Below are 23,043 nucleotides of genomic sequence, written 5' to 3'. Positions count from 1 at the left end.
AAATTTAAATGATGGAAGTTGTACATCATTATCAGCTGCTTCAAAGAGACAAAAAGTTTATTTCTGTCTTTGTTTTCCCCTCATTCACATCATGGATTTAAAAAAGCTTTTGGAAGTTTATTATTTCAAAAGTGAAACATCTTACTGTTTTATAGGTGGTACTGTAGTTTTAAGTTTCTTCACTGAAGGGGAAATTGTGAGTTCAGTGATTATATAATTAAAAATTCTGGTGGAATATAACATCAGGGTAAAACAAAGTTCTTGTGTTAAGAAACTGATGGAGCAGAACTATATTTTTAATTGATAAGGTGCATACATGATTAATAGATTGAGTAAAACAAACTATGATAGTCTACCAATTAAAAACAGAAGCTGTAAATTTCTGCTTCTACCCAGGATAGAGTATCAGGGACTGGATTTAGTACAGCAAATCAATGACCCCAGCTTTCCCTTCAATAAACTAGAAAAAGAAGGGCAGATTAAACCTATAGTAAGCAGATAAAAGGAAATAATAGAGATCAGGGTTGAAGTTAGTAAAACAGAAGAGAAGAATGGTGGAAAAAGTCAATGAAACCAAAAGCTGTTGTCTCAAAGATCAGTAAAATGGATAAACCTCTAGTCAGACTGATGGGAAGAAAGGAGAGGAGAAAGATGATGAATATCCAGGAATAAGAGAGATGATATCATTACAGATTCTATAGATATTAAAAGGATAAGTGAATATTCTAATAAATATTTATGCAAATAAATTGACAACTTAGCTGATGTGTACAAATTTCTTTAGACACAAATTACCAAAGCTCACTCAAGAAGTAATTGATAAACAGTATAGCCTTATGTGTTTTTTAAAAATTTGAAATTGTAATTTAAAATTTTCCCACAAGGAAAACTCTATCCAAAATGTCATCACTAGTAAATTCTTGCAAATATTTAAGGAATAAGTAATACCATTTCTCCACAGGCTTCTCCAGAGACGTTGGAGAAGACGTACTCCTCATCTCATTTTATGATGGTCAGCATTAATTTTAACACACAAACCAGACAAAGACATTGTAAGAAAAGGAAACTGAAGACTCATATCTATTGTCAACATAGACACAAACATTCTAACCAAAATATCAGCAAATCAAATCCAATAATATATTAAATAGACAGTATGTCATGAGTGAGAGGGGTTTATCCCAGGAATTCAGGGTTGGTTTAACATTTGGGATTCAATGTAATTCACCGTATTAAATAAGAAAAACCATACGATTAGATTATCTCAATAATTGCAAAAGACACTGGACAAAAATCCAACATCTGTTAAGAATTACAGTGTTAGGTTTTAGCCTACTTGCCAGCCAGCAAATGAGCCTGCCACTATTTTATAGATGCTGGTAGACAGCTTCAACTATAGAGGTAAATAATAGTATTACTCATGGCACGGTAGTCAGCAGGAGATTCATGTTTGCATTGTTGTTCTTATCCTTGAGTCCATAGGAGTGAAGGTAACGCCACAGCACGAGTTTCTGTCAGAGCTGAGGAACCCCTGACCTTTGGGAGCCTCAGCTTTAGAGTCTGCTTGAAAACTTGCTCAACCTTTGACTCTAGGGAGATGATGATATAGACAGCAGATCTGTCTTCTCTCTGCCCCACACAGGGGGATACTATCCCTGATCTTCAAGTCTGTTTACTATTTTGACATTCTTGAAAAGACAGTTCTGAGCGAACCTCGCAATTTCTCTCAGAAGACAAACAGTAACAGTAGAAACTGATTGAGAATTGTCTCCCAATACAATCGATCCTTTTTTATTAGACCAAATATGCCATTCCTTCAGCTACTCTGATTAATCTGACTGGACCTGCAGGACTGGTATCAAATCTGTTTATCCCTTGGGATGTTTATGTTAGGAAGCCAGGTGACTTTCTCAAGTTTTTGTATTGGCCTTAAGGCTTAAGGCATTAAATCAGGCATAACAGTATGTATTAGTGATTGCACAGACCCTACCTTGGTCTGCAGGGAAGATGTCTAAAACAATTCCATCATCTACAACTCTGGCCCATGAGTTGAGGCATATCTGAGGTATTCAGGGCCAGTGTGGTGTCTCCTTTACATGGATGTCTATTTCAAACACTCATGAGGTACACGTCTGTTATTGTGGGGAGGGAGAGAGGTGAGTTAATGCCTGGCATTTACACAAGAACTAAAAGAACAGTTGAGTGTGCATGAGGTACACTTGAAGTGAGTGTTGATTCCAATCTTTGGGACCTCCAAAAAGGCACCTTCTTATGAGTGGAAGCTGCTCAGTTGTGTCCTACTCTTCACGACCCCATGGACCGTACAGTCTGCGGAATTCTCCAGGACACAGTACTGGAGTAGCAGCCTATCCCTTCTCCAGCAGATCTTCCTGACCCAGGAATCGAACCAGGGTCTCCTGCATTGCAGGTGGATTCTTTACCAGCTGAGCTACCAGGAGTATACGTTAATAGTGCCTCCAACTTAGGGCTCCTTGTTCATTTTTAATAACTGAGTTTAGTCCTTTTTGGAGAGATTGCCTAAGAGTTGACCATATAGTTTTTCCTATTTTGTCACATCACCAGTTGAATGGCATTTGTCTGTGCTGTGTAATAACTGAAAAAGATATTGGGGTTGGGAAAGATATCTGGGGCTGTTTTTTCTGGGAGGTGCATAAGCTGGCGCCATGCCTGCTGCTTCTGGTGGAGCTGTTTACGGTCATGGGGTTTGGCAATCAATGTGTCCAAGCTGTTTGTTGAAAGATACCATTCCTAGCAGTCAGTTAAATTTAAGTCACTGATAGTGGCTTAGTGTTAAAGAATCCACCTGCTAATTCAGGCAACACAAGAGATTCTGGTTCAATCCCTGGGTCGGGAAGAAGCCTTGAAGTAGGAAATGGCAACCCACTCCAGTATTCTTGCCTGAGAAATCCCTTGGACAGTGAAGCCTGGCAGGCTACAGTTCATGTGGTCACAAAGAGACACAACTGAGCACACACAACTGAGCACACACAACAGTTTGGGAGTGCTTACCCAGAGTATTTTTCTTGGGGAAAAAGACTCCAGGTGTGTTGTTAAGAAAATTATTTTTAGAATTAGTTTCTCAATAGAGCTCTTTTATGGAGCCACCAGCACTATAGTATAAATGTGTTTGTCAATATGTAAATATTTTTAAACAGTTTAATGAATTAATTTAGTTAAAAATTTATTTAATGTTTTATTAAGTAAAATCAATTCAATAAAAGTGGTATTCTGGTTTGAATGGCAAATTATTTGGTTATCCTATTTAAGGCCCAGGTTAGCTGTTCTTTAAAGTTTTTTTCTGACCTGCAGTAGTAGTCTGCTACCTCTTAACTTGCAGAACGCAGCCCATGTACCTTTCATATGCAAACTATGCAGCCTGCATAGTCTTTGAGTCATATATATTTGTTTCCTACTAGGTTGAAGTTCTTGTATGTGTCTGTGTATGCTCATTGTGTCCCACTCTTTGCCACCCCATGGACTGTACCCCACCAGGCTTCTCTGTCCGTGGGATTGTTCAGGCGGGACTACTGGAGTGGTTTGCCATTTCCTTCTCCAGGGGGTCTTCCCGACCTGGGGATCGAACCTGGGTCTCTTGCATCTCCTGCACTTGCAGGTGGATTCTTCACTGCTGAGCCAGTGGTTGGGAAAGCCCCAGGTTGAAGTTTTTAAATATTGTTAAAGTATTTTATTATTTTCTGGCCTTGTTAGGATCTAATACCATGCTTGGCATATATTTTCAACCTGTGTTTGGTTGAATCATGCATACAGAACCTATGGATACAGAGTGCTGAATGTATTTTTTAAATACCAGCAATTCATTAACTTTTTAAAGCTCAACTCCCACTCAACATTTTACTTAATAAATATTAGAGAAGTCAGCATGGTGATACTTTGTGCTTGATATTTGAGAATGTATACCTCACTAGAGAATTTTGTGGATTAGATGAAGCAGGTGGTATTCTCATTTTAAACTTGAGGAAAGTGAGGCTTAAAGACATTTTCTTAAAGGCATTGCTAGGATTACAACCCAGGCCTCTTGAATCATTGATTATTTTTATTTCCATTATAACCTGCATGATTTTAAATTGAATGTACATAAAGAGATTATTGGGCTTCCCTGGTGGCTCAGATGGTAAAGAATCTACCTGCAATGCAGGAGACCCAGGTTCTATCTCTGACTTGGGAAGATCCCTGGCGAAGGGAATGGAAACCCACTGCAGTATTCTTACCAGGAGAATTTAATGGACAGAGGAGCCTTTGGGCTACAGTCTATGGGGATTCAAAGAGTTGGACACGACTGAGCAACTAACACTTATACTTTTTCACAAGGCGATTATTCAGTTCAGTTCAGTCGCTCAGTCATGTCCGACTCATTGCGACCCCATGAACTGCAGCACGCCAGGCCTCCCTGTCCATCACCAACTCCCGGAGTTCACTCAGACTCACGTCCATCGAGTCGGTGATGCCATCCAGCCATCTCATCCTCTGTCGTCCCCTTCTCCTCCTGACCCCAATCCCTCCCAGCATCAGGGTCTTTTCCAGCGAGTCAACTCTTCGCGTGAGGTGGCCAATACTGGAGTTTGAGCTTTAGCATCACTCCTTCCAAAGAACACCTAGGACTGATCTCCTTCAGAATGGACTGGTTGGATCTCCTTGCAGACCAAAGGACTCTCAAGAGTCTTCTCCAACAACACAGTTCAAAAGCATCAAATCTTTGGTGCTCAGCCTTCTTCACAGTACAACTCTCACATCCATACATGACCACAGGAAAAACCATAGCCTTGACTAGACAGACATTTTTCGGCAAAGTAATGTCTGCTTTTGAATATGCTATCCAGGTTGGTCATAACTTTCCTTCCAAGGAATAAGCGTCTTTTAATTTCATGGCTGCAGTCACCATCTGCAGTGATTTTGGAGCCCCCCAAAATAAAGTCTGACACTGTTTCCACTGTTTCCCCATCTATTTCCCATGAAGTGATGGGACCAGATGCCATGATCTTCATTTTCTGAATGTTGAGCTTTAAGCCAACTTTTTCACTCTCCTCTTTCACTTTCATCAAGAGGCTTTTTAGTTCCTCTTCACTTTCTGCCATAAGGGTGGTGTCACCTGCATAACTGAGGTTATTGATATTTCTCCCGGCAATCTTGATTCCAGCTTGTGCTTCTTCCAGCCCAGCGTTTCTTATGATGTTCTGTGCATAGAACTTAAATAAGCAGGGTGACAATATGCAGCCTTGATGTACTCCTTTTCCTATTTGGAACCAGTGTGTTGTTCCATGTCCAGTTCTAACTGTTGCTTCCTGACCTGCATACAGGTTTCTCAAGAGGCAGGTCAGGTGGTCTGGTATTCCCATCTCTTTCAGAATTTTCCACAGTTTATTGTGATCCACACAGTCAAAGGCTTTGGCATAGTCAATAAAGCAGAAATAGATGTTTTTCTGGAACTCTATTGCTTTTTTCATGGTCCAGTGGATATTGGCAATATTAGATTAGAAACATCTATCTCTTTATACATCAAGTTGAGTACTGTGTTTTCGTTTTACAAAGATGTATATGTGTCAAACATAAGGTTATTTAAACAGTGCCACCACTTGAAATTATACCTTTACAAAAGATTTTGGGACTCTTAATTCAGTGACTTTGTCGTTGTGTTTTTGTGTGATATGTGCAATGTTTTAATGTTTGGTCTTTTTATGGTAGATTTACAATAGCATAACCAGTGTTAACAGTTGCATCAGTGCCCTTTTGTGCCTTTTCTTGTTACTCGTGTAATTATAGGTTCAGTTTCATAAGGTTTTTTTTCCCCCAGCTTAATTATGTGGACATCTAGAAACCTGTTATACACATGTGGGTTGTTTCTAGTTCTCCTCTACTACAAATAGCATAGGGCTACCTTGGTAGCTCAGCTGGTAAAGAGTCCACCTGCAATTCATGAGACCCCGGTTTGATTCTGGGGTCAGGAAGGTCCCCTGAGAAAGTATAGGCCACCCACTCCAATAATCTTGCCTGGAGAATCCCTGTGGACAGAGGAGCCTAGTGGGCTACAGTCCATGGGGTCACAAAGAGTTGGACACAATAGAGTGACTACAACGCACAAATAACATAGTAACTCTGCTCGTACCTGTAACTTTAATACCTGAGTGGGTGCTAATAGATATTTGCTGAGCAGAGCAAACTGTGGTAGTAAATGGTATAAATGCTCAAAGTCACAGAGTTGGTTGGTCTTTGGTCCAATTTTTTTTTTTTTTAAACCACTCATTTTTGCAGTTGGTCTAAAGGCTTCTCCATCTCTGACTGGAAAATAATCTGGAGTATTAGAAAAATGCCCAGACTTTGGAACCAGGCATGAATTAATTAATTTTTTGGCATATGTTAGTTGTAGTGAATTTAGAGAAGACACCTACTATCCCTAAGCCTCTTTCACATAATACTTGTTTTGTAGGAGTTAGAGAAAATCCATTTAAAGCACTTTACCCATTGAAGTTACTGGTAAATATGACTGTTTTTTTGGTTTTGTTTTTTTTCTCATGATAATACTACTACTTGACATTTAGTGAACCCTAAAAGTGTGTGAAAGTGTTAGTTACTCAGTCATGTCTGACTGTGACCCCATGGACTGTAAACCCACCAGGCTCCTCTGTCCACGGAATTCTCCAGGCAGGAATACTGGAGTGGGTTGCCATTTCCTTCTCCATAAAGTTTGTGAAGGCACTGTATTGAATGTATGTCATTCATAATAAATTATCTTACGAGATAATAAGTAATCTCCTTTATTCCTCACAACAGCTCTATGAGTATGGGGAGCGAAAAAATCACTGGTAGTCGAGGCAGGGTTCAGACCCTGGCAATTTGGAGGCCATGTTTTAACATTACCACGATATGAACTACTAGAGCTGGATTCTCCACCTTGGTTCTCTTGCCTTGTTGGGATTAGACACTTTGGGTTTGATAGTTCATTTTGTTTTGACACTTTGGGCCAGGTAATTATTTGTTTTTGGGTGCTATCCTGTGCATTGTAGGATGTTCAGTATCTCTGGCTTCTACCTACTAGTTGCTGCCCCCCCCAACAAGTGACAATAGTGGCAGTAAAAATGTCTTGAGATTTGAAACGTTCGTGAGGGAGAGGGGGATTATCTTGGTTGAGAACCACTGAGGGACTCTGATGTAGTTGACATTAAATTAAAATTTTAATTTGTATAGTATAAAATTTTAATTTAATTTGTATAGTAATTTATATTTTAAAATGTATATATTGGAATTTTGGAAAGGGATCAGGACTGAATACGTGATCTGAAAGTCGCTGTTAAGTGGTAGTTACTTATTACCACTTTATGGATCAAGTGGACAATAAGGAAGAAAGAGAGCCATGGGCAGAATTGTGGAACTTAGCAGCTGAGTGAAGAGGGTGGATGAAGAGGAGCCAGAGATAGAGAGAGACTTAGAAGGGACAGTCATGGGTGGTGCTTCAGTGAAAATAAATGGGGAAAGTTTTTAATATACTCCCTTTGTAAATAATTAGAAAATAGTAAAGAAAGGGTTAGGATTTGACTGTGAACTTGATCAGTTTTGCCATTTTAATTTGTCATGTCATATTGCCCCTAAATGTGCATTTCTTTCTGTTGGTATTTTATTTAATGGTGAAGGGGAAAATGCGTTGTTTTGTCTTCTGAAGAAATAATTTCTTATTTCAGGTTGCCGAGGCGCCCAAGTAGAAGAAATATGGAGTTTAGAGCCTGAGAATTTTGAAAAATTAAAGTAAGTATATTTTAAATTATGTTAAAAATATGTCTATACTTAAGCGAACTTAAGCCCCTTATCTCCTTTATTTTTTTCAACTGTGTAAGGGGCTTCCCTCATAACTCAGCTGGTAAAGACTCCGCCTGCCATGCAGGAGACCTCGGTTTGATTCCTGGGTCAGGAAGATCCCCTAGAGAAGGGATAGGCTACCCACTCCAGTATTCTTGGGCTTCCCTTGTGGCTCAGCTGGTAAAGAATCCTCCTGCAATGTGAGAGACCTGGGTTCAATTCCTGGGTTGGGAAGATCCCCTGGAGAAGGGAAAGGCTACCCACTCCAGTATTCTGGCCTGGGGAATTCCACGGACTGTGTAGTCCATGGGGTCGCAAAGAATCGGACATGACTGAGTGACTTTCAAAAACAAAAAAAGGTCGATATTCCCATTTATAACCAAGAATCCAATGCTTATAGGTAAGTAATTCACAAGGGATTCAAAACTAGGTCTGTGTAATTCCATATCAACAAAGTACTGATTGGTCAACTTTTTTTTTTTTTTTTAACAACATTCACTTTATAGATCAATAGTGTTAGAACGTGGAACACATTTTAACACAAACACAAAACACGTGAATAATAGGTCAGTCTACAAAACTGTATTTAATAGATAATGTATTTGGCTAACCCAATATATTGATAATAATTCAGAACTTTTTTCCCCTACATTATTACATTGCCTCCTGGGGAGGTTTCAGTTCAGATTCCAAATGTTGATTCCTGGAAGTACCTTCCTCTTACCCCATCCTTCTGACTGGAGTCACTTGTCTGAGTCTCTCCCTAACCCTGAAACCTCTGTGTCCACAAGCACCAACCCTGTATTACACATGGAAGGCTAGAAGAGTTTTCGATGTGGGAAGCATTCTTAGAGTCCTGGAATAGGGACTCTAGGGATATGCTTTTAATATCTTTAGTAAGGAAATAGTTTAACGACCCCTCCCCCCATTTTCTCCTTCCCCGCAAAAGGAACAGTCATTTTGGATGGAGTAAGAGGATGATCAGGGAAGATTAATTAAAAGTGTGTCATTTAACCTGTCTTTGCTGAATAGGAAAGAATTTGTTGTGTGGAAGGTAGTGGTGAAAGACTGGAGAGACTCCTCATGTGGTGATTTAATTGTTCAGTGGTAACAGCCATTGTAGGGAAGTGTGTGAGATGCAGCATCCATCCAGTAATTACATAGTTTGCAGTATATAAGCCATCAGCTGATTTATCTGTAAGCATCCTACGTGAACTTTGTTCCTGTATATTGGAATTCACTCTAGGGCTAACAACTTCTAGTTTTGCTGTGTTCGTTCTGTTTTTAAGTGAGGGTGATAAATGGTAGAACTGAATAATCCACAGGTTTAAGAATATACCTTTCATTATAATTCCATTTTAATTGATGTAATTTTAAGTTTTGTTAGCCTTATCTTGGGCAACATTCTAGTAACTATGAGTAGCAACGCTGCTGCTGCTAAGTCGCTTCAGTCGTGTCTGACTCTGTGCGACCCCATAGACGGCAGCCCACCAGGCTCCCTTGTCCCTGGGATTCTCCAGGCAAGAACACTGGAGTGGGTTGCCATTTCCTTCTCCAATGCATGAAAGTGAAAAGTGAAAGTGAAGTCGCTCAGTCATGTCTGACTCTTAGCAACCCCATGGACTGCAGCCTATCAGGCTCCTCCGTCCACGGGATTTTCCAGGCAAGAGTACTGGAGTGGGTTGCCATTCCCTTCTCTGATGAGTAGCAATAGAAATCGTAAAAAATTTTCTCACGTTTACTTCATTTGCACTGTTATTTCTTAAGTAAGTGACTAAAACTTAATATATTGACAACGTTTTATAGGAAGTAAAGAATCTTCCTGCAGTGCAGGAGACCTGGGTTTGATCCCTGGGTTGGGAAGATCCCCTGGAGGAGGGCATGGCAACCCACTCCAGGATTCTTGCCTGGAGAATCCCCATGGACAGAGGAACCTGGCAGGCTACAGTCTATGGGGTCACAAAGAATTGGACATGACTGAGTGACTAAGCATAGCACGTATAGGAAGCCGGGTTTGGTGTCACTAATTTGTATTTTATTTTGTAGGCCAGTTCATGGGTTGATTTTTCTTTTCAAGTGGCAACCAGGAGAAGAACCAGCAGGCTCTGTGGTTCAGGACTCCAGACTGGACACAATCTTTTTTGCCAAGCAGGTATGGTCCTTGGACACTGAAGTCTCAAGAGCAATGCTTTTTATAAACAGGATTCTTTTCCACCTGTGTGTCTCTAGTGTAACAGTTCTCAAGTTTCTTGGTCTTAGGATTCCTTAACATTCTTAAAATTATTGAGATTCCCCAAAGATCTTCTTTATTTGAATTTTATTATTATCATTTAGATATGATAACATTCTTTAAATAAAACATATGTATATTTACCAAAGCAAAAGAGTGGTGAAAAGACTGCATTGCTTTACATTTTTGTAAACCTCTTTAATGTCTGGGTTAATAGGACACAGCTGGCTTCTCCTATCAGCTTTATTCAGTCTGTTGCAATATTTTTGTTTTGTCTTGTTTTCATGTGAAATATATGAAGAAAATTTAGTCTCATACATGTATATAGTTGAGGAGGAAGGAGTATGTTCATTTCTTTTCCAGGAAATTATGGATATTCTTTGATATCAAAAGTCCAGAAATGTTCCTCTTCTAAAGATTGGTTGCAATGTGAAATCGGAACTCATATTAGTAAACTTTGTACTTCGTTTTATTAAAATTCTTAGGTTTATCTTGCTCTTCAAAAGGATCTTTTACTCATGCAGCATCTGATAACATTGTGTGTTGGTCATTTTGAAAATTTACCAACTGATTTTGATTTTGTAAATGTTTGTACATATGATTATACACATTATAACAAGTCACATTTATTAATATCATCATCTGTATCATCAGGAAAACTGTTAAGTATCATGAAACTTTTAAACTCACAGAGGTGGATCTAAGTCTTATAAAATTCTAATTTTCACTTGAAAGTTCAAATTTTATCAAGGATACCAAATATTATCAGGTGTTTTCCTTGAAGTGACAGACTCAATTCACACATTTCAAGAAATATCTGCCAGATACAGTCTGAACAACTGTATTTATCTGCCATATGTCCTTTCAAGTAAAAATTATGTTCCTGGAGAAAACTTAGCTGACAGTTCAAACAGTAGCAAGGGTGCCTTTCCTGGAATTGACTGGCATATTTTGGTTTATAGTAGAAGTGTTGTATTTGTATTTCCTGTTTCACTCAGCAAATATTAAAGAATTATACCCTGTGGTCAAAATGAAATTAAAATAATTTTTACTGCTTTATCAAAGACGTTCTTCAGTAAAAACTGGTTTTTGTTTTGCTAGTTTTTAGAACTATACCTATGTGTCAGTGAAAGAATTTAGTGCCACTGCCTAAGTATGTTAATAAAATAGCAGCAGTGTTACCCACGATTGCTTTTGTGCTGCAGTGCAAATATGAAAGCAGGGGAAAACCAAAGACTGTCCTGAACTTATTATGGAGACAATTTCGAGCTCACAGATCCCTTGCAAATGGTCTTAGGAGTTCCCAGGGGTCCAGGTATCCCATTTTGAGAACTGCAGTTCTAATGTATACAATAAACATTTAAGCAACATTATTAGATGCCTACGTATTTTAGAGTCCATTGTTTGGAAAAGCTGGAAAAGAGAATGCTGAAAGAGGCTTGATTAATATATAAAATCTAAGTTAAAGATGATTGCATTTGTTTGAAAATAGCACTGCTTTCTAAGACTCAAAAGATTAAGATAAACTGTTAAACCTTTAGAAAGGTGGAAACAATAAAACTGTTAATTCTCATTACTGCCCTTTTAACCAAACGTTTCCTATTCCACTTTGTAATTTGTTTTTCTTTTTCTTCTTCTTTTATTACTTCTTTGTTTTCCTCCCAACTTTTAAGAACAGAGTGTTTTTAGAGAAATTAGAATTTTCTTGGTTTACTTAAAGGATTAGAAAAACATTATTTTATCATTTTGTAGTTAAAGTACTTAAGTTACAGAAATGTCATGATGAGTGAATATACACCTGTGTCTACTAACCCCTCCCAACAGTTTGACTCATTCATTAATCATCAAATAGTTGTTGAGCACTTGCTTTGTGCTGGATTTATTTTAGATACTAGGGGTATAATGGTGGGTAAGACAGGCATGTCTCATTTATTACTGTCAGGATAACAGTACCAATGGAACCCAATATTTACCATTCCTGTTGTGTGCCAGATATTGTGCTTTAGACTATATTATTTATTTAATCCTTGCAGCAGCCCTGTGAGGTTGTTATCCTCATTTCACAGATGAAGAAATTGAGGCCTAGAAAAATTTACTTGGCTGAGGTCCCACAACTAGTACATGGTGGATCCAGAATTCAAACCCAGGTCTAAAGCCCAGGTTTGTGGTTTCACATGCTGTACTACCTCCCACATTTTCTATCCATCTGTTGACACATTCTTATTATCATTTTTTTAACTGAAGTTTGACTGTTGTGCAAAATATTTTGCTTCTTTTTTCACTTAAAATTTGATTTTGTTCCATTTCAGTGCACATAACAGTATTAGATAACATATGGAAGGTTTATTAGGTACTTACATATATCTTATTTTTTATTATTAATTTACTTGTAGTAACTGATCCTCACAACAACCCTATGTGGTTTTACAACTTCCTCATTATTTCACAGATGTGGAAACTGAGTCCCAGAGAGATTAAGAACCTTGCCCAAGTTATGTGGCTAGTCAGTGGCAGAGCTGGGTGCACGCCAAGGCACTGCTACGTTGAAGTCCATCCCATGCCACACCGCCACTTCTTTTAAAAGCACAGATCACTCAGTTCAGTTGCTCAGTCGTGTCCGACTCTTTGCCACCCCATGGACTGCAACACGCTAGGCTTCCCTGTCCATCACCAACTCCTGGAGTTTACCCAAACTCACGTCCATTGAGTCGGTGATGCCATCCAACCATCTCATCCTCTGTCGTCCTTCTTAGTATAAGTGTCCTGTAATTTTTAACTCACTTCTTAAGGGTGAACATTTTGAGATTCTTCTCATGTAATGCAAATAATCCATTTATGAGTTGTAATATTTTATATTTATATAAGTAACATTGTACTACAATAATTATAATAATATAATTATAATCATAGTGTGTCATATTCTAGATAGTACAGAAGAAGTAGGGAACAGACAGTTTCATCCTTCAGGTGATTTTTCTAATTTTTAAGAACATTTTTGTTATTTCCGTATGGAATCACATCAATTTAGAGAATGTTACTGCCTGTCTTACACTAATCTTATGCTGTAATTGGAAGTATGCAGGTGTGTGGGTCATTGATTAACAAAATATTGAGAAAAGAAATTGTCTTCTGATAATGATTATTTGTGTTTAAGGATCCAAGAATGATCTTTTTGGTAATGCTTCTCTGCAAAACATTGTTGTCTCACTGCTGTTTCACTGATGGAAAGCTGAGGTCTGTTTGATGTATTGTTAAGGTCATGCTGTGGTGGTATTGGGTGTGTGTGTGACTCCGCCTGTTCAGTCTTTCAGGAAAGATCGGTTGTGTGTCTGCAATGTGCCAGACACTGTGACAGGTGCTTGAGAGACAAGCAATGGTCAGGATCCCTGCCCTTGAAGGTGTTTAGAGTTTAGTGGAGGAGATTGGTTAAGCAGTGAAATGAAAAACTATAGTGGAAATAAATGCTGCATGGAGTGAACCACCTTGTGAAGTTTGAAAATAATCTATTAAGAGTACACTCACTTTGGACACTAACTGCAGGGTTTTGGGTCTTCAGTCCACCTTCCCTTCTGACACTTGTAAGTTTGGGGAGTCCCCAAACCCATCCTCAGGTTCTGTAGTTTGTTAGAGTCATAGACCTTCCCATAAGCTGTGTAATAAACTATGTTTTAGTCACATGATGACTTTATTACAGTGAGAGGACAGATTAAACTCAGCCATGTGAAGAGACACATGGGTCAGAGGCCAGGAGCGTTCTCTGTACACTGCTTCTGGTTGTCTTCTCCCAGGGGAGTCACAGACGGCACCAACTTCACTGGCGGTGATTGTGACAAAGTGCGCAGTATTCAGGCCATCTCAGCTGATTCCTGGGATCCAGTTTTTATTGGCCCTCAGTCTCCAGCCACATGAAGGCTGAGCGGTTGATCCAGAACCCACCCAAGTCACATTGTGAGACTGACTGTGTGGTGCCCAGCCCCCAGGTGAACACAGACGCTTTTACCAGGCATGGCTCTTCCTGAGCTTAGAGATTACCTCCCAGGAGCCAAGGGCCAAGGCCAGGCCTCTCTTAGGGCGAGGCTAAATTCTTCACTACTCACATGAAAATGGGACTGACCTTTCAGGGAGATCTGAGAAAGCGTCCCTGAGTAAGTGACAATTCAGCTGAAATCTAAAGGTTAAGTAGGTATTAAGTGGGGGAAGGAAGTTGAGGCTCATCCCAGATTACTACAGCTGTATGATAGAAAGGAGTAGGGCTGGTAGCGTGTACTGGAAGAAGGCCAGTGCAGCTGGACTAGAGAGAACATGGGCAGGGTGGCAAGAAATACAAGCAGCACATGAGTCAGGGTTTAGTCTGACCAACTGTAGAGAAACAACGGTTTATGAGAAAGACAGGTTTTTCTCTTTCCCATCCACTGTCAAAGCCAGCAGGGTGGCAGCCTCTTTTGCTTTGTTCCGTTGTACGTGCTTTCTATTCCAGAGTTACTTCTTGGTCCGAGAAGATAGTTGGAATTTCAGCTCTTTCTTCTCAATTCCACATCGTTGACGGTAGGAGAGGACAGCACCCTCCTTTTTGACGGATGTTTTCTACAATTTGCCTGTGCTGCCTGCTTTCTTCTCTTTGGCTAGAACTCAGTCATATGACTACTTAGTGGCAGAGGAGACTGGGGAGCTGTCTTCATTCCAGGTGAATGTGGACCCAGATGTATGTGAGTCCTTTGTTCTGGAAGAGGGAGAAAGTGGATATTAGAGACTGACTCCCCGCTTCCTGCCAAGGTGCCGACAGAGGCGGATCATGCTTGAGCCCTTTGTCTGTATCCTAAGAGCAGTAGAAGGTTACTGAGGTGTTTTAAGAAGGGTGATATGATTAGATTTTCATTTAGAAGAGATCACTTTGGCTCCAGTGTGGGGAATGTGTTTGAGGAAGGAGGGGTATAGGGTATGAGATGACATAGCAGTTAATAGACTTCTGTAGAAGTCCATGCCAGAGTAGGTAACACTCCTAGTAGGGATAGATGTGAACAGATTTGAGTATCACTCAAGAGATAAAGTAACTAGCACCTTTAATGTGTAACGATTGGGAGTGACTAAGTAAAGTTGTTCAGTTGTGTCTGACGCTTTGCGACCCCATGGACTGTAGCCTATCAGGCTCCTCCGTCCATGGGATTTTCCAGGCAAGAGTGCTGGAGTGGATTGCCATTTCCTTCTCCAGAGGATCTTCCTGACCCAGGGATTGAACCTGGGTCTCCCGCTTTGCAGGCAGGCACTTTACCATCTGAGCCACCAGGGAAGCCTTGTGGGGGGCAGTGACTAAGGAAGAGAGCATATCAGTCGATGATGCCTGTGCTTTGCTTTTCTCCTTTTTAAAAAATTGACCTTCCAGTACGCGAAATGGAATTACTATTATCCCTGATTGATGACATACATTCCTGCCCTCCTTTACTCATGTGGTTGCTTTATAACCAGTAAGCACCTTAGAACTCACCCTAGTAAACCTGCCCAAGTAAACCTACCATCTGTCATTCCCTGTGTCCCCCCACATGGCTTTCATCCTCCGTCCCTTCATCTGAGTAACCTGCATGTTGAATTCTGTATCTCATTTCCTTGCTTTCTACTTTCTGTAGTTTTTCTAATCCTGAAACGGCTGCGTATGTATACAATTTTAACTTTATAAAAAGTATCATGTTCTGTGTATTCATTAGTTACGGGGGACTGACTTTTTTAGATTAATTTTATATTAAGGTTTATCCCACTTATTTTGCATGGTGTACAATAGTGATTTCATGAACATGCATGAAGAATAAGCAGTTGTTTGCTGTTGTTTAGTCACTAAGTCCTGTCCGACTCTTTTGTGACCCCATGGACTGTGTAGCCCACGAGGCTCCTCTGTCCATGGGATTTCCCAGAGAAGAATACTGGAGTGGGTTTCCATTTCCTCCTCCAGGGGATCTTCCTGATCCAGGGATGGAACCAGTGGCTCCTGCATTGGCAGGGAGACTCTTACCACAGAGCCACCTAGGAAGCTTAAATAATTGTTTTCTTTTCATAAATTAGTGTTTTAGTTTTCATTTGCATCACTCTGGACTGTGCAGCTCTACTTACTTTTGTACATCTATTTTATCTCCTGATGTGTAACCAGAAGTACCATACTGCTTCATCTGACAGGTAAATGTATAACTTAAGGAGGAAATATCAAAGTGCTTTCTGAAGTAGAGGCTCCAGTTTATACCTGTACTAGCAATATCTGAGTTACTGTGTAGCCACGTACTCCAATATGCGGTTATTGTTAGACCTCTTTGATTTTTGCCAGCCAGCTCATTCTAAAATGGTACTTCTTCGTGGTCTGAGTTTACATCTCCCTGGTCACTAATCTTGTTGAAAGGGTCTTGATGCCTAGTGGCATATGTGTTTCTTCTGTGAAAGTCTTAAGTTACTTTTCTGTAGGATTAATGTACTTTTCTTTTTTATTTATAGGCATTGTTTATATATTCATGATACTGCTTCTCCAAATTGGTACTTTATTGTTTTACTTTTTATGGGTGTTTTTTGATCATGGAAATTTGTGTTTTAGAGCCTGTGCCTTTTGTATCTTGTTTAATAAATTGTTATCTATATGAAGTTATGAAAGATATTTACCTATGCATTTAAGTTTTAATTTTTGATATCTATGTCCATATTTCATCAGGAATTGGATTTTGGTATATCATGTGAGGTAGAGTTTCAATTTTACCTTTTTCCCACCTGGATCACCCTTGTTTTGAACGTCCATATTTCCTTACTTACCTGACATGCCACCCCTGTTGTATATGTGTTCCATACGTGTGTGTGTGTTTCCTGAGTTGTACTGATCACTTTGTCTCTGCCAATACCACCCTGACTTAATTCTTTTCACTTCTTTATAAGTTCTTATATCTAATAGGTCATGTTTCCCCTACCTGCTCTTTTTTGGAAATATCCTTCCTATTCTTGACCCTGTGCTCTTCATATAAATTTCAATCATCTTATCAAACTGTAAGAAAACTTCTATTGGAATTTTGACTCAAATAACATTGAATATATATATATCAACTTGGGGAGAATTTATATCTTCATGATATTAAGTCACAAACATAATATGTTTCTCTATTTATTTATTTATTTTTTTGTTTCTCTATTTAGACCTACTTTTATTTATTTACTTTTAGATGTGCTTTTAAGCTTTTATTATCTTTAATATGTTGCATAAAAGACCTTGATAAAGGTATTTTACATTTTTTGTTAGAGTTATTTTAATTCCTTAATATCTCTGTTATAAATCATCTTTTCTTCAATTGCATTTTCTAGATGTTTGCTGCTAGTATAAAATAATTAATTTTTATGTCTTAATATTTAGCCATCTTCCTCAACTCTGTTATCTTTGTTATTTGTTGGTTTGAGAGAAGTGTTTCTATCTAAATTACTACATCAAATAATACCAGTTTTATTTCGTTATTTTGAATCCCTGTGTCTCTAGTTTATTTTTCCCATCTTATTGCCTGGTTTAAACCTCCAATAAAATCATTGTGATTTTAGAGGGAATGCTTTTACCATTTCCCATTTCAGATTTTTTTTCCCTTAATATTCTTTTTCGGGTAAGGACATTCTTTTAATTTAGTAAGTGTCTTTATTATGGAAGGACTAAGTTTTTTCAAATGCTTTTCTGCATCTATTAACATGATCATTTTTATTTCCCTCTTAATAGGTTAATATGATTAGTTACGTTTATGCATTTTTCTAATTCTAAATCATTCTTTCATATCTAAGATAAACCCAGTTGGTCATGATACATTCTCTTTTTATGCACTGTTGAATTTGTTTAGAGGTTTTTTTTAACATCTATATTTTTTAATGAAATGGGCCTTAATTTTCCTTTCTTGTAATGACTTTGGCTAGTTTTAGTATTAGAGCTGTGCTTATTTCATGAATTGGGTTGAAATTTCTTCTTTTTTGTAATTGTCCTGAAGAATTTGCATAAAATTTAATGGTCTGTTTCTTCAAATTTTGATAGAATTGGCCTATGAAATCATCTGTGCCTGGTATTTTCTTTGTGAATGTATTTTTAACTACTGTAGCCATGTACTAGTTGAAAGACTTATTTGGGCTACTTATTTTTTCTTGACTTAGTTCTGGTAAGATTTTTTTTTTTTAATTTCTCCATTTTAGTTTAAGTTTACAAAATTGTTTTGTATGGTTGTTATTCGTATCCCCTTATTTTGTTTTAATCTTATTTTTAGTTGTATACCTGACACCTTGAGTTCTGACTTGCATATTTGGGTGATCCTGGTTTTGTTTGCTCCATTAACCTATTGCCCTTTATTATTTCATACTAGCATTAAGGTGGAGCTTCCCTGGTGTCTTAGTGGTATAAAATCTGTCTGCCAATGCCGGAGATATACGTTTGATCTCTGGGTCAGGAAGATTGCCTGGAGAAGAAAATGGCAACCCACTCCAGTGATTTTGCCTGGGAAATCCCATGGACAGAGGAGGTTGGCAGGCTACAGTCCATGGGGTTGCAAAAGAGTCAGAGATGGCTTAGTGACTAAACAACCACGAGCATTAGGGTTGGAGAAGGAAATGGCAGCTCACTCCAGTATTCTTGCATGGAGAACCTTGTGGACAGAGGAGCCTGGTGGGCTGCTGTCTGTGGTGTTGCACAGAGTCGGACACGACTGAAGCAACTTAGCAGCAGCACCAGCAGCATTAGGGTAGCAACCCAGTGGATCTTGTTTGTTTTTAGCCATTTTCAGTCCTTCCTGTAAATTATATTAAACCGAACCTTTCTGAATCACTGTTTTTACTGCTATTTCCTATTTAAAATATCTTACTCCTAGGGTAAGCTCCTAATTGCTTATCAATACTGATTTAGTAGATGACTAATGACCCCATACTCTTGTCTACAAGCATACTAATACAGGCAGACCAATATACTTATTGTATCAAAGATCTCGTCTTAATTTGTTCCTTTTTGTACCCTTTTCTCTTCCTAGAATGAATTCCCTTCTCTGTTCTCTAGGTTCTACTGTGCTTTCAGTGCTCTCTTAAAACTGGTGGTGGGAAAAACTGGCTCTTGCTCTGGTGGGCAGGGCCTTGCTCTCAGTAAGCTTTAATCCAAGTAGATTCCCTCCCTGGTAGTTTTTTTGGCCTGAGGCGACCCAGCCCTCTGGTCTGCAGGCTCTATGGTCTGGTTAATGGTGACCTCCAAGAGGGTTTATGCCAAAGGGGACCTTCCCAGATTGCTGCTGCCAGTACTCCCCTCCCTGTGGTGAGCCCTTGCCAACCCACACCTCCACAGGAGACCCTTCAACACTAGCAGGTAGTTTTGGTTCAGTATCCCGTGGAGTCACTGCTCCTTTCCTCTGAATCTTTGTGCACACAAGGTTTTGTTTGTGCCCTCCAAGACTGGAGTCTCTGTTTCCCCTAGCCTGTGAAAATCTTGTAATCAAATCCTACTGGCCTTCAAGGTCAGATTCTCTGGGGATTCCCAGTTCCTTTGTCAGATTCCTAGGCTGGAAAGCCTGACATGGGATTCAGAACCTTCACAACAGTGGGAGAACTTCTTTGGGATTATTTTGTGGGTCACCCACTTTTTCGAAATGGTATTTGATTTTATTATGATTGTGCCCCTCCTGCTGTCTCTCTGCAGCTTCTTCTTTGTCTTTGGATGTGGGGTGTCTCTTTGGTAGATCCCAGTGTCCTCCTGTCTATGGCTGTTCAACAGCTAGTTGTGATTTTGGTGCTCTTGCAGGAGATGAGTATGTGTTCTTCTACACCACCATCTTGAACTGGAAGTCCTGTCTCTGCTTTTTAATACACTGTCTAGGTTCGTCATAGCTTTTCTTCCAAGGAATAAGCGTCATTTAATTTCATGGCTGCAGTTACCATCAGTAATTTTGGAGCCCAAGAAAATAAAGTCTGTTAATAAATATTAAAACATTATTAATTTATCCTATAACTATGACTCAGTGAAGATTGACTGTGGTTTATAATGCAGTACTTCAAGCAGTTTTAGATGTATTTCTCTGGGCATCTGCCATGTTCTTTTCTGTACACCAGGATAAGAAGTTGTTCTCTAGCCTCTGTGTTGTGAAGTCAGGTAGCTGCAGGATCAGGTTGGCAGCATGAATGTGTGAATTGGATTTTGTGTAAGAGGTAGAGAGTGGAAGAGCTCAGATGAATTAGAGAATATATGGCCTCTTCAAGGAATTCAGATCAAATTCCTAAGGTTCTGGGGCAACCCTTCTTGTGACCTCCTGGTCTAGCCTTCCTTCTGTTGTTAAACTCTACTGCTTTATTTAAGTGTGTTACAAGTCAGAAAGCTTTTAGTAGAACACTGAGGACTAGTTAAAGATTTAAGCAGTTGGGGACTGTATACATAATTTATACTGCAGAAATTATTTTCTGAAATAAGTTTAAGTTCTTCCAAAAGGATGTATATAAGGTGATTTTTACATGTTTCATGAGGACAAGGACCGCATCTCTTACGTTCACTGTGTGTTCAGCATTTGTCACTGTGTCTGGCCCCCAGTGGATGTTTCAGTAAATATTTGAACAACTGAATGGCTGTGCACTTCTTAGGGTCTGAAAAAGAATTTTTTGCTACTTCTGTGCAGTATCCCCCCCCTTATCTGCTGTTTTACTTTCCATGGTTTCAGTCAGCTCTAGCTGAAAATATTAAATGGAAAATTTCAGAAGTAAACCGTGAGTTTTAAACTGTGTGCTGTTCTGACTAGTGTGACGAAATCTCATGCTGTCCTCCATCCCACATGGGGTGTGACGCATCCCTTTGCCCCTCGTGGATGCTACCAGCCCATTAGCATAGGAAAGAACATTTTATTTTTCGGGGTTGGTACTGTGCATGTTTGACACATCCCCTGAGGATCTTGGAAGATCTCCCCCAGGAGTAAGACTCATGTGCTGTTTATAGCCTTACCACTTGGTGGCACTAAACTCATTTAAAAACTTGAAGAGGTATATTTATACCCATGCACACACATAATGACTGTTCTTCACACAAACACAAAACAGGCTGGTAATAAATCATGGACACTGTTTAGTCCTTATTAACTCCAGAAGAGGAGTATCAGTAACCACATGATTTTCTTTCTGTCTCTTTTTGTTTAACCCAACTTTATTGAAATATAACTGATATACAAAAAGCTGCATATTTAGTGTATACAGTTTGATGATTTTGCATAGAGTTCTTTACTAATCCTTTAAAAAAATTTCTGAAGTGATAGATAACAGATTTGAAGTTCTTAGATCATAGGAGTGTTTGTTAGTATTTTCCGCCGTAGCCTCAGTGTCTAGTGTAGCATTAGGTATAGGGTATGTCTTTAATGAAGAATGTGTGAGTGAGTATAAATTTTAACTTCTGTTGACTTCACTCCTACCAACCCAACCCCAGATAATTTTGCCCCAAGATAAGAGAGCCCTAAGTCTTGTTTTAGTTAATGACCTTTATGATGTCTCCTTTAATCATTACAAATTTTCATCCAAATTTACTAAAGAAGTGTGATTCAGATCAGAATACATATGAAAAGAAGTCAGTGGCAATGTTAATTGGATTCTAGCTCTATTGTTACTTTTCTCTAATTGTCAACCATAAGATAGTTTTGAGTACAAAATACTGTAAGGGGAATTCCAAGAGTGTGGTGTTTGAGAGTTGGGAGTAAGAGGGTGTTCTCTTGGAAATGGAGAAATGGAAAAAGCAGGCTTATCAAGGAATTTCTTAAACATACTACAGTCAAAAGTGAAGTGTAAGAACCCATGGATATTTATAAGATTTCAAGTCTCTGACCACAAAAAAAGTGTAGGAGTGTAAGAGTTAATAAAGGAAGATGATTAAAGGATTTTATTTTGAAATCAGGCAAAATAGAAATAATTTATCAAATTGTCAGATCATAAATGAATTAACGTTTTGGAAAATGGTTTTTAATTACAGTGTTGTAATGAAATACAGCAGTAGGAATACATTGTATTTTTAAAAGTAATTTATCAAGTTTAACTTTACAGTGAATCTAGCTGGCATTTGCAATGATGGTCTGAGGCTCTTTCCAGCTCTGTAATCTCAACCCTGAGTAGGTGCTGTAGGGTGTGTGGCAGAAGCCCTTGTCCATAAGTGGGTTATAATCTGGTTGGAGAGACCACAAGTGTGTATGGAGCCAGCCTCCAGTGTTGGCTAAGTAGACTGATTTTTCACACCAGATCACCTACCTCTTAGCTCTGTGCCCTCGGGACAAGTTACTTAACCTTTTTGTTCCTCAGCTTCCACAAATGTAAAATGAGGATAATAATATTACTCCTTCTTCTTATGTTGTTGACTGACAGGATTAAAAGAAGCCTAGAAAAGTACTTGCACATAAGTGCTATCTAAATGTTTTCTTCTCTCAGTAGAATGTAAGGTCCTCACAATTTGTTAAACAAACAGTTAATAGCTAGAGGTTAGGGCTGTAAAGATTGCAGTGAAAAATATGTGGACAGTATACTGCCATATATGCTGTTGTTTTTAGGAATTCAAATGAGGGAAGAAACTAGTATAGATTGTTGCATAATTTCTCTAACAATTACACAGGTAAGTTAGAGTTTGCACTGGATTCTGAAATTTGGATTGAATATTTGAAGGTAGAAACAAGCTTATTAGGAAGTGAATAGGAGGGAAGCATAGGCTGTTTTGGTTTTATCAGGTATATTTTAGACCAGGAAAGATTGGTTTCGTTACTCTTAACTAGATTAGTTTTCACTGATACTATGAATTCATTTAATTTATTTGATTCAGCTCTAGAATTGCATAAAATTCCTGCAAATAGATTAAAAATAGAAATTAATCATGTTTATGATGTTTATGCTAATACTATGTTAAGTAAAATTTGGAAGCTATTATTTTTTTTCATATTTTAGGGGTCAGTGTCACCAGTTGAAAGCTGGGTTTTTTTAAAACACATTGATAATATTTTTCCTTTTATATTTTATAG

The 23,043-nt window shown here is 38.7% G+C and overlaps 1 protein-coding gene across 2 annotated transcripts in view; it reads left to right on the top strand.

Annotated features, from left to right (window-relative positions):
• The window catches only part of UCHL5 (ubiquitin C-terminal hydrolase L5), a 47,706-nt gene that overhangs the window by 2,601 nt on the left and 22,062 nt on the right, over positions 1-23,043 (top strand). For both annotated transcript variants that reach the window (XM_040262894.1, XM_040262893.1), the window contains exons 2-3: positions 7,713-7,776; positions 9,874-9,979. In XM_040262894.1, the coding sequence (XP_040118828.1) occupies positions 7,713-7,776; positions 9,874-9,979 (170 nt within the window). The remainder of the gene's footprint in view (positions 1-7,712; positions 7,777-9,873; positions 9,980-23,043) is intronic.

Source organism: Oryx dammah, unplaced genomic scaffold (assembly GCF_014754425.2).
Source record: "Oryx dammah isolate SB20612 unplaced genomic scaffold, SCBI_Odam_1.1 HiC_scaffold_21, whole genome shotgun sequence".
Taxonomy (NCBI): domain Eukaryota; kingdom Metazoa; phylum Chordata; class Mammalia; order Artiodactyla; family Bovidae; genus Oryx; species Oryx dammah.
The sequence above is the reverse complement of the archived record's forward strand: the minus strand, read 5'-3'. Positions and strand labels throughout refer to the sequence as shown.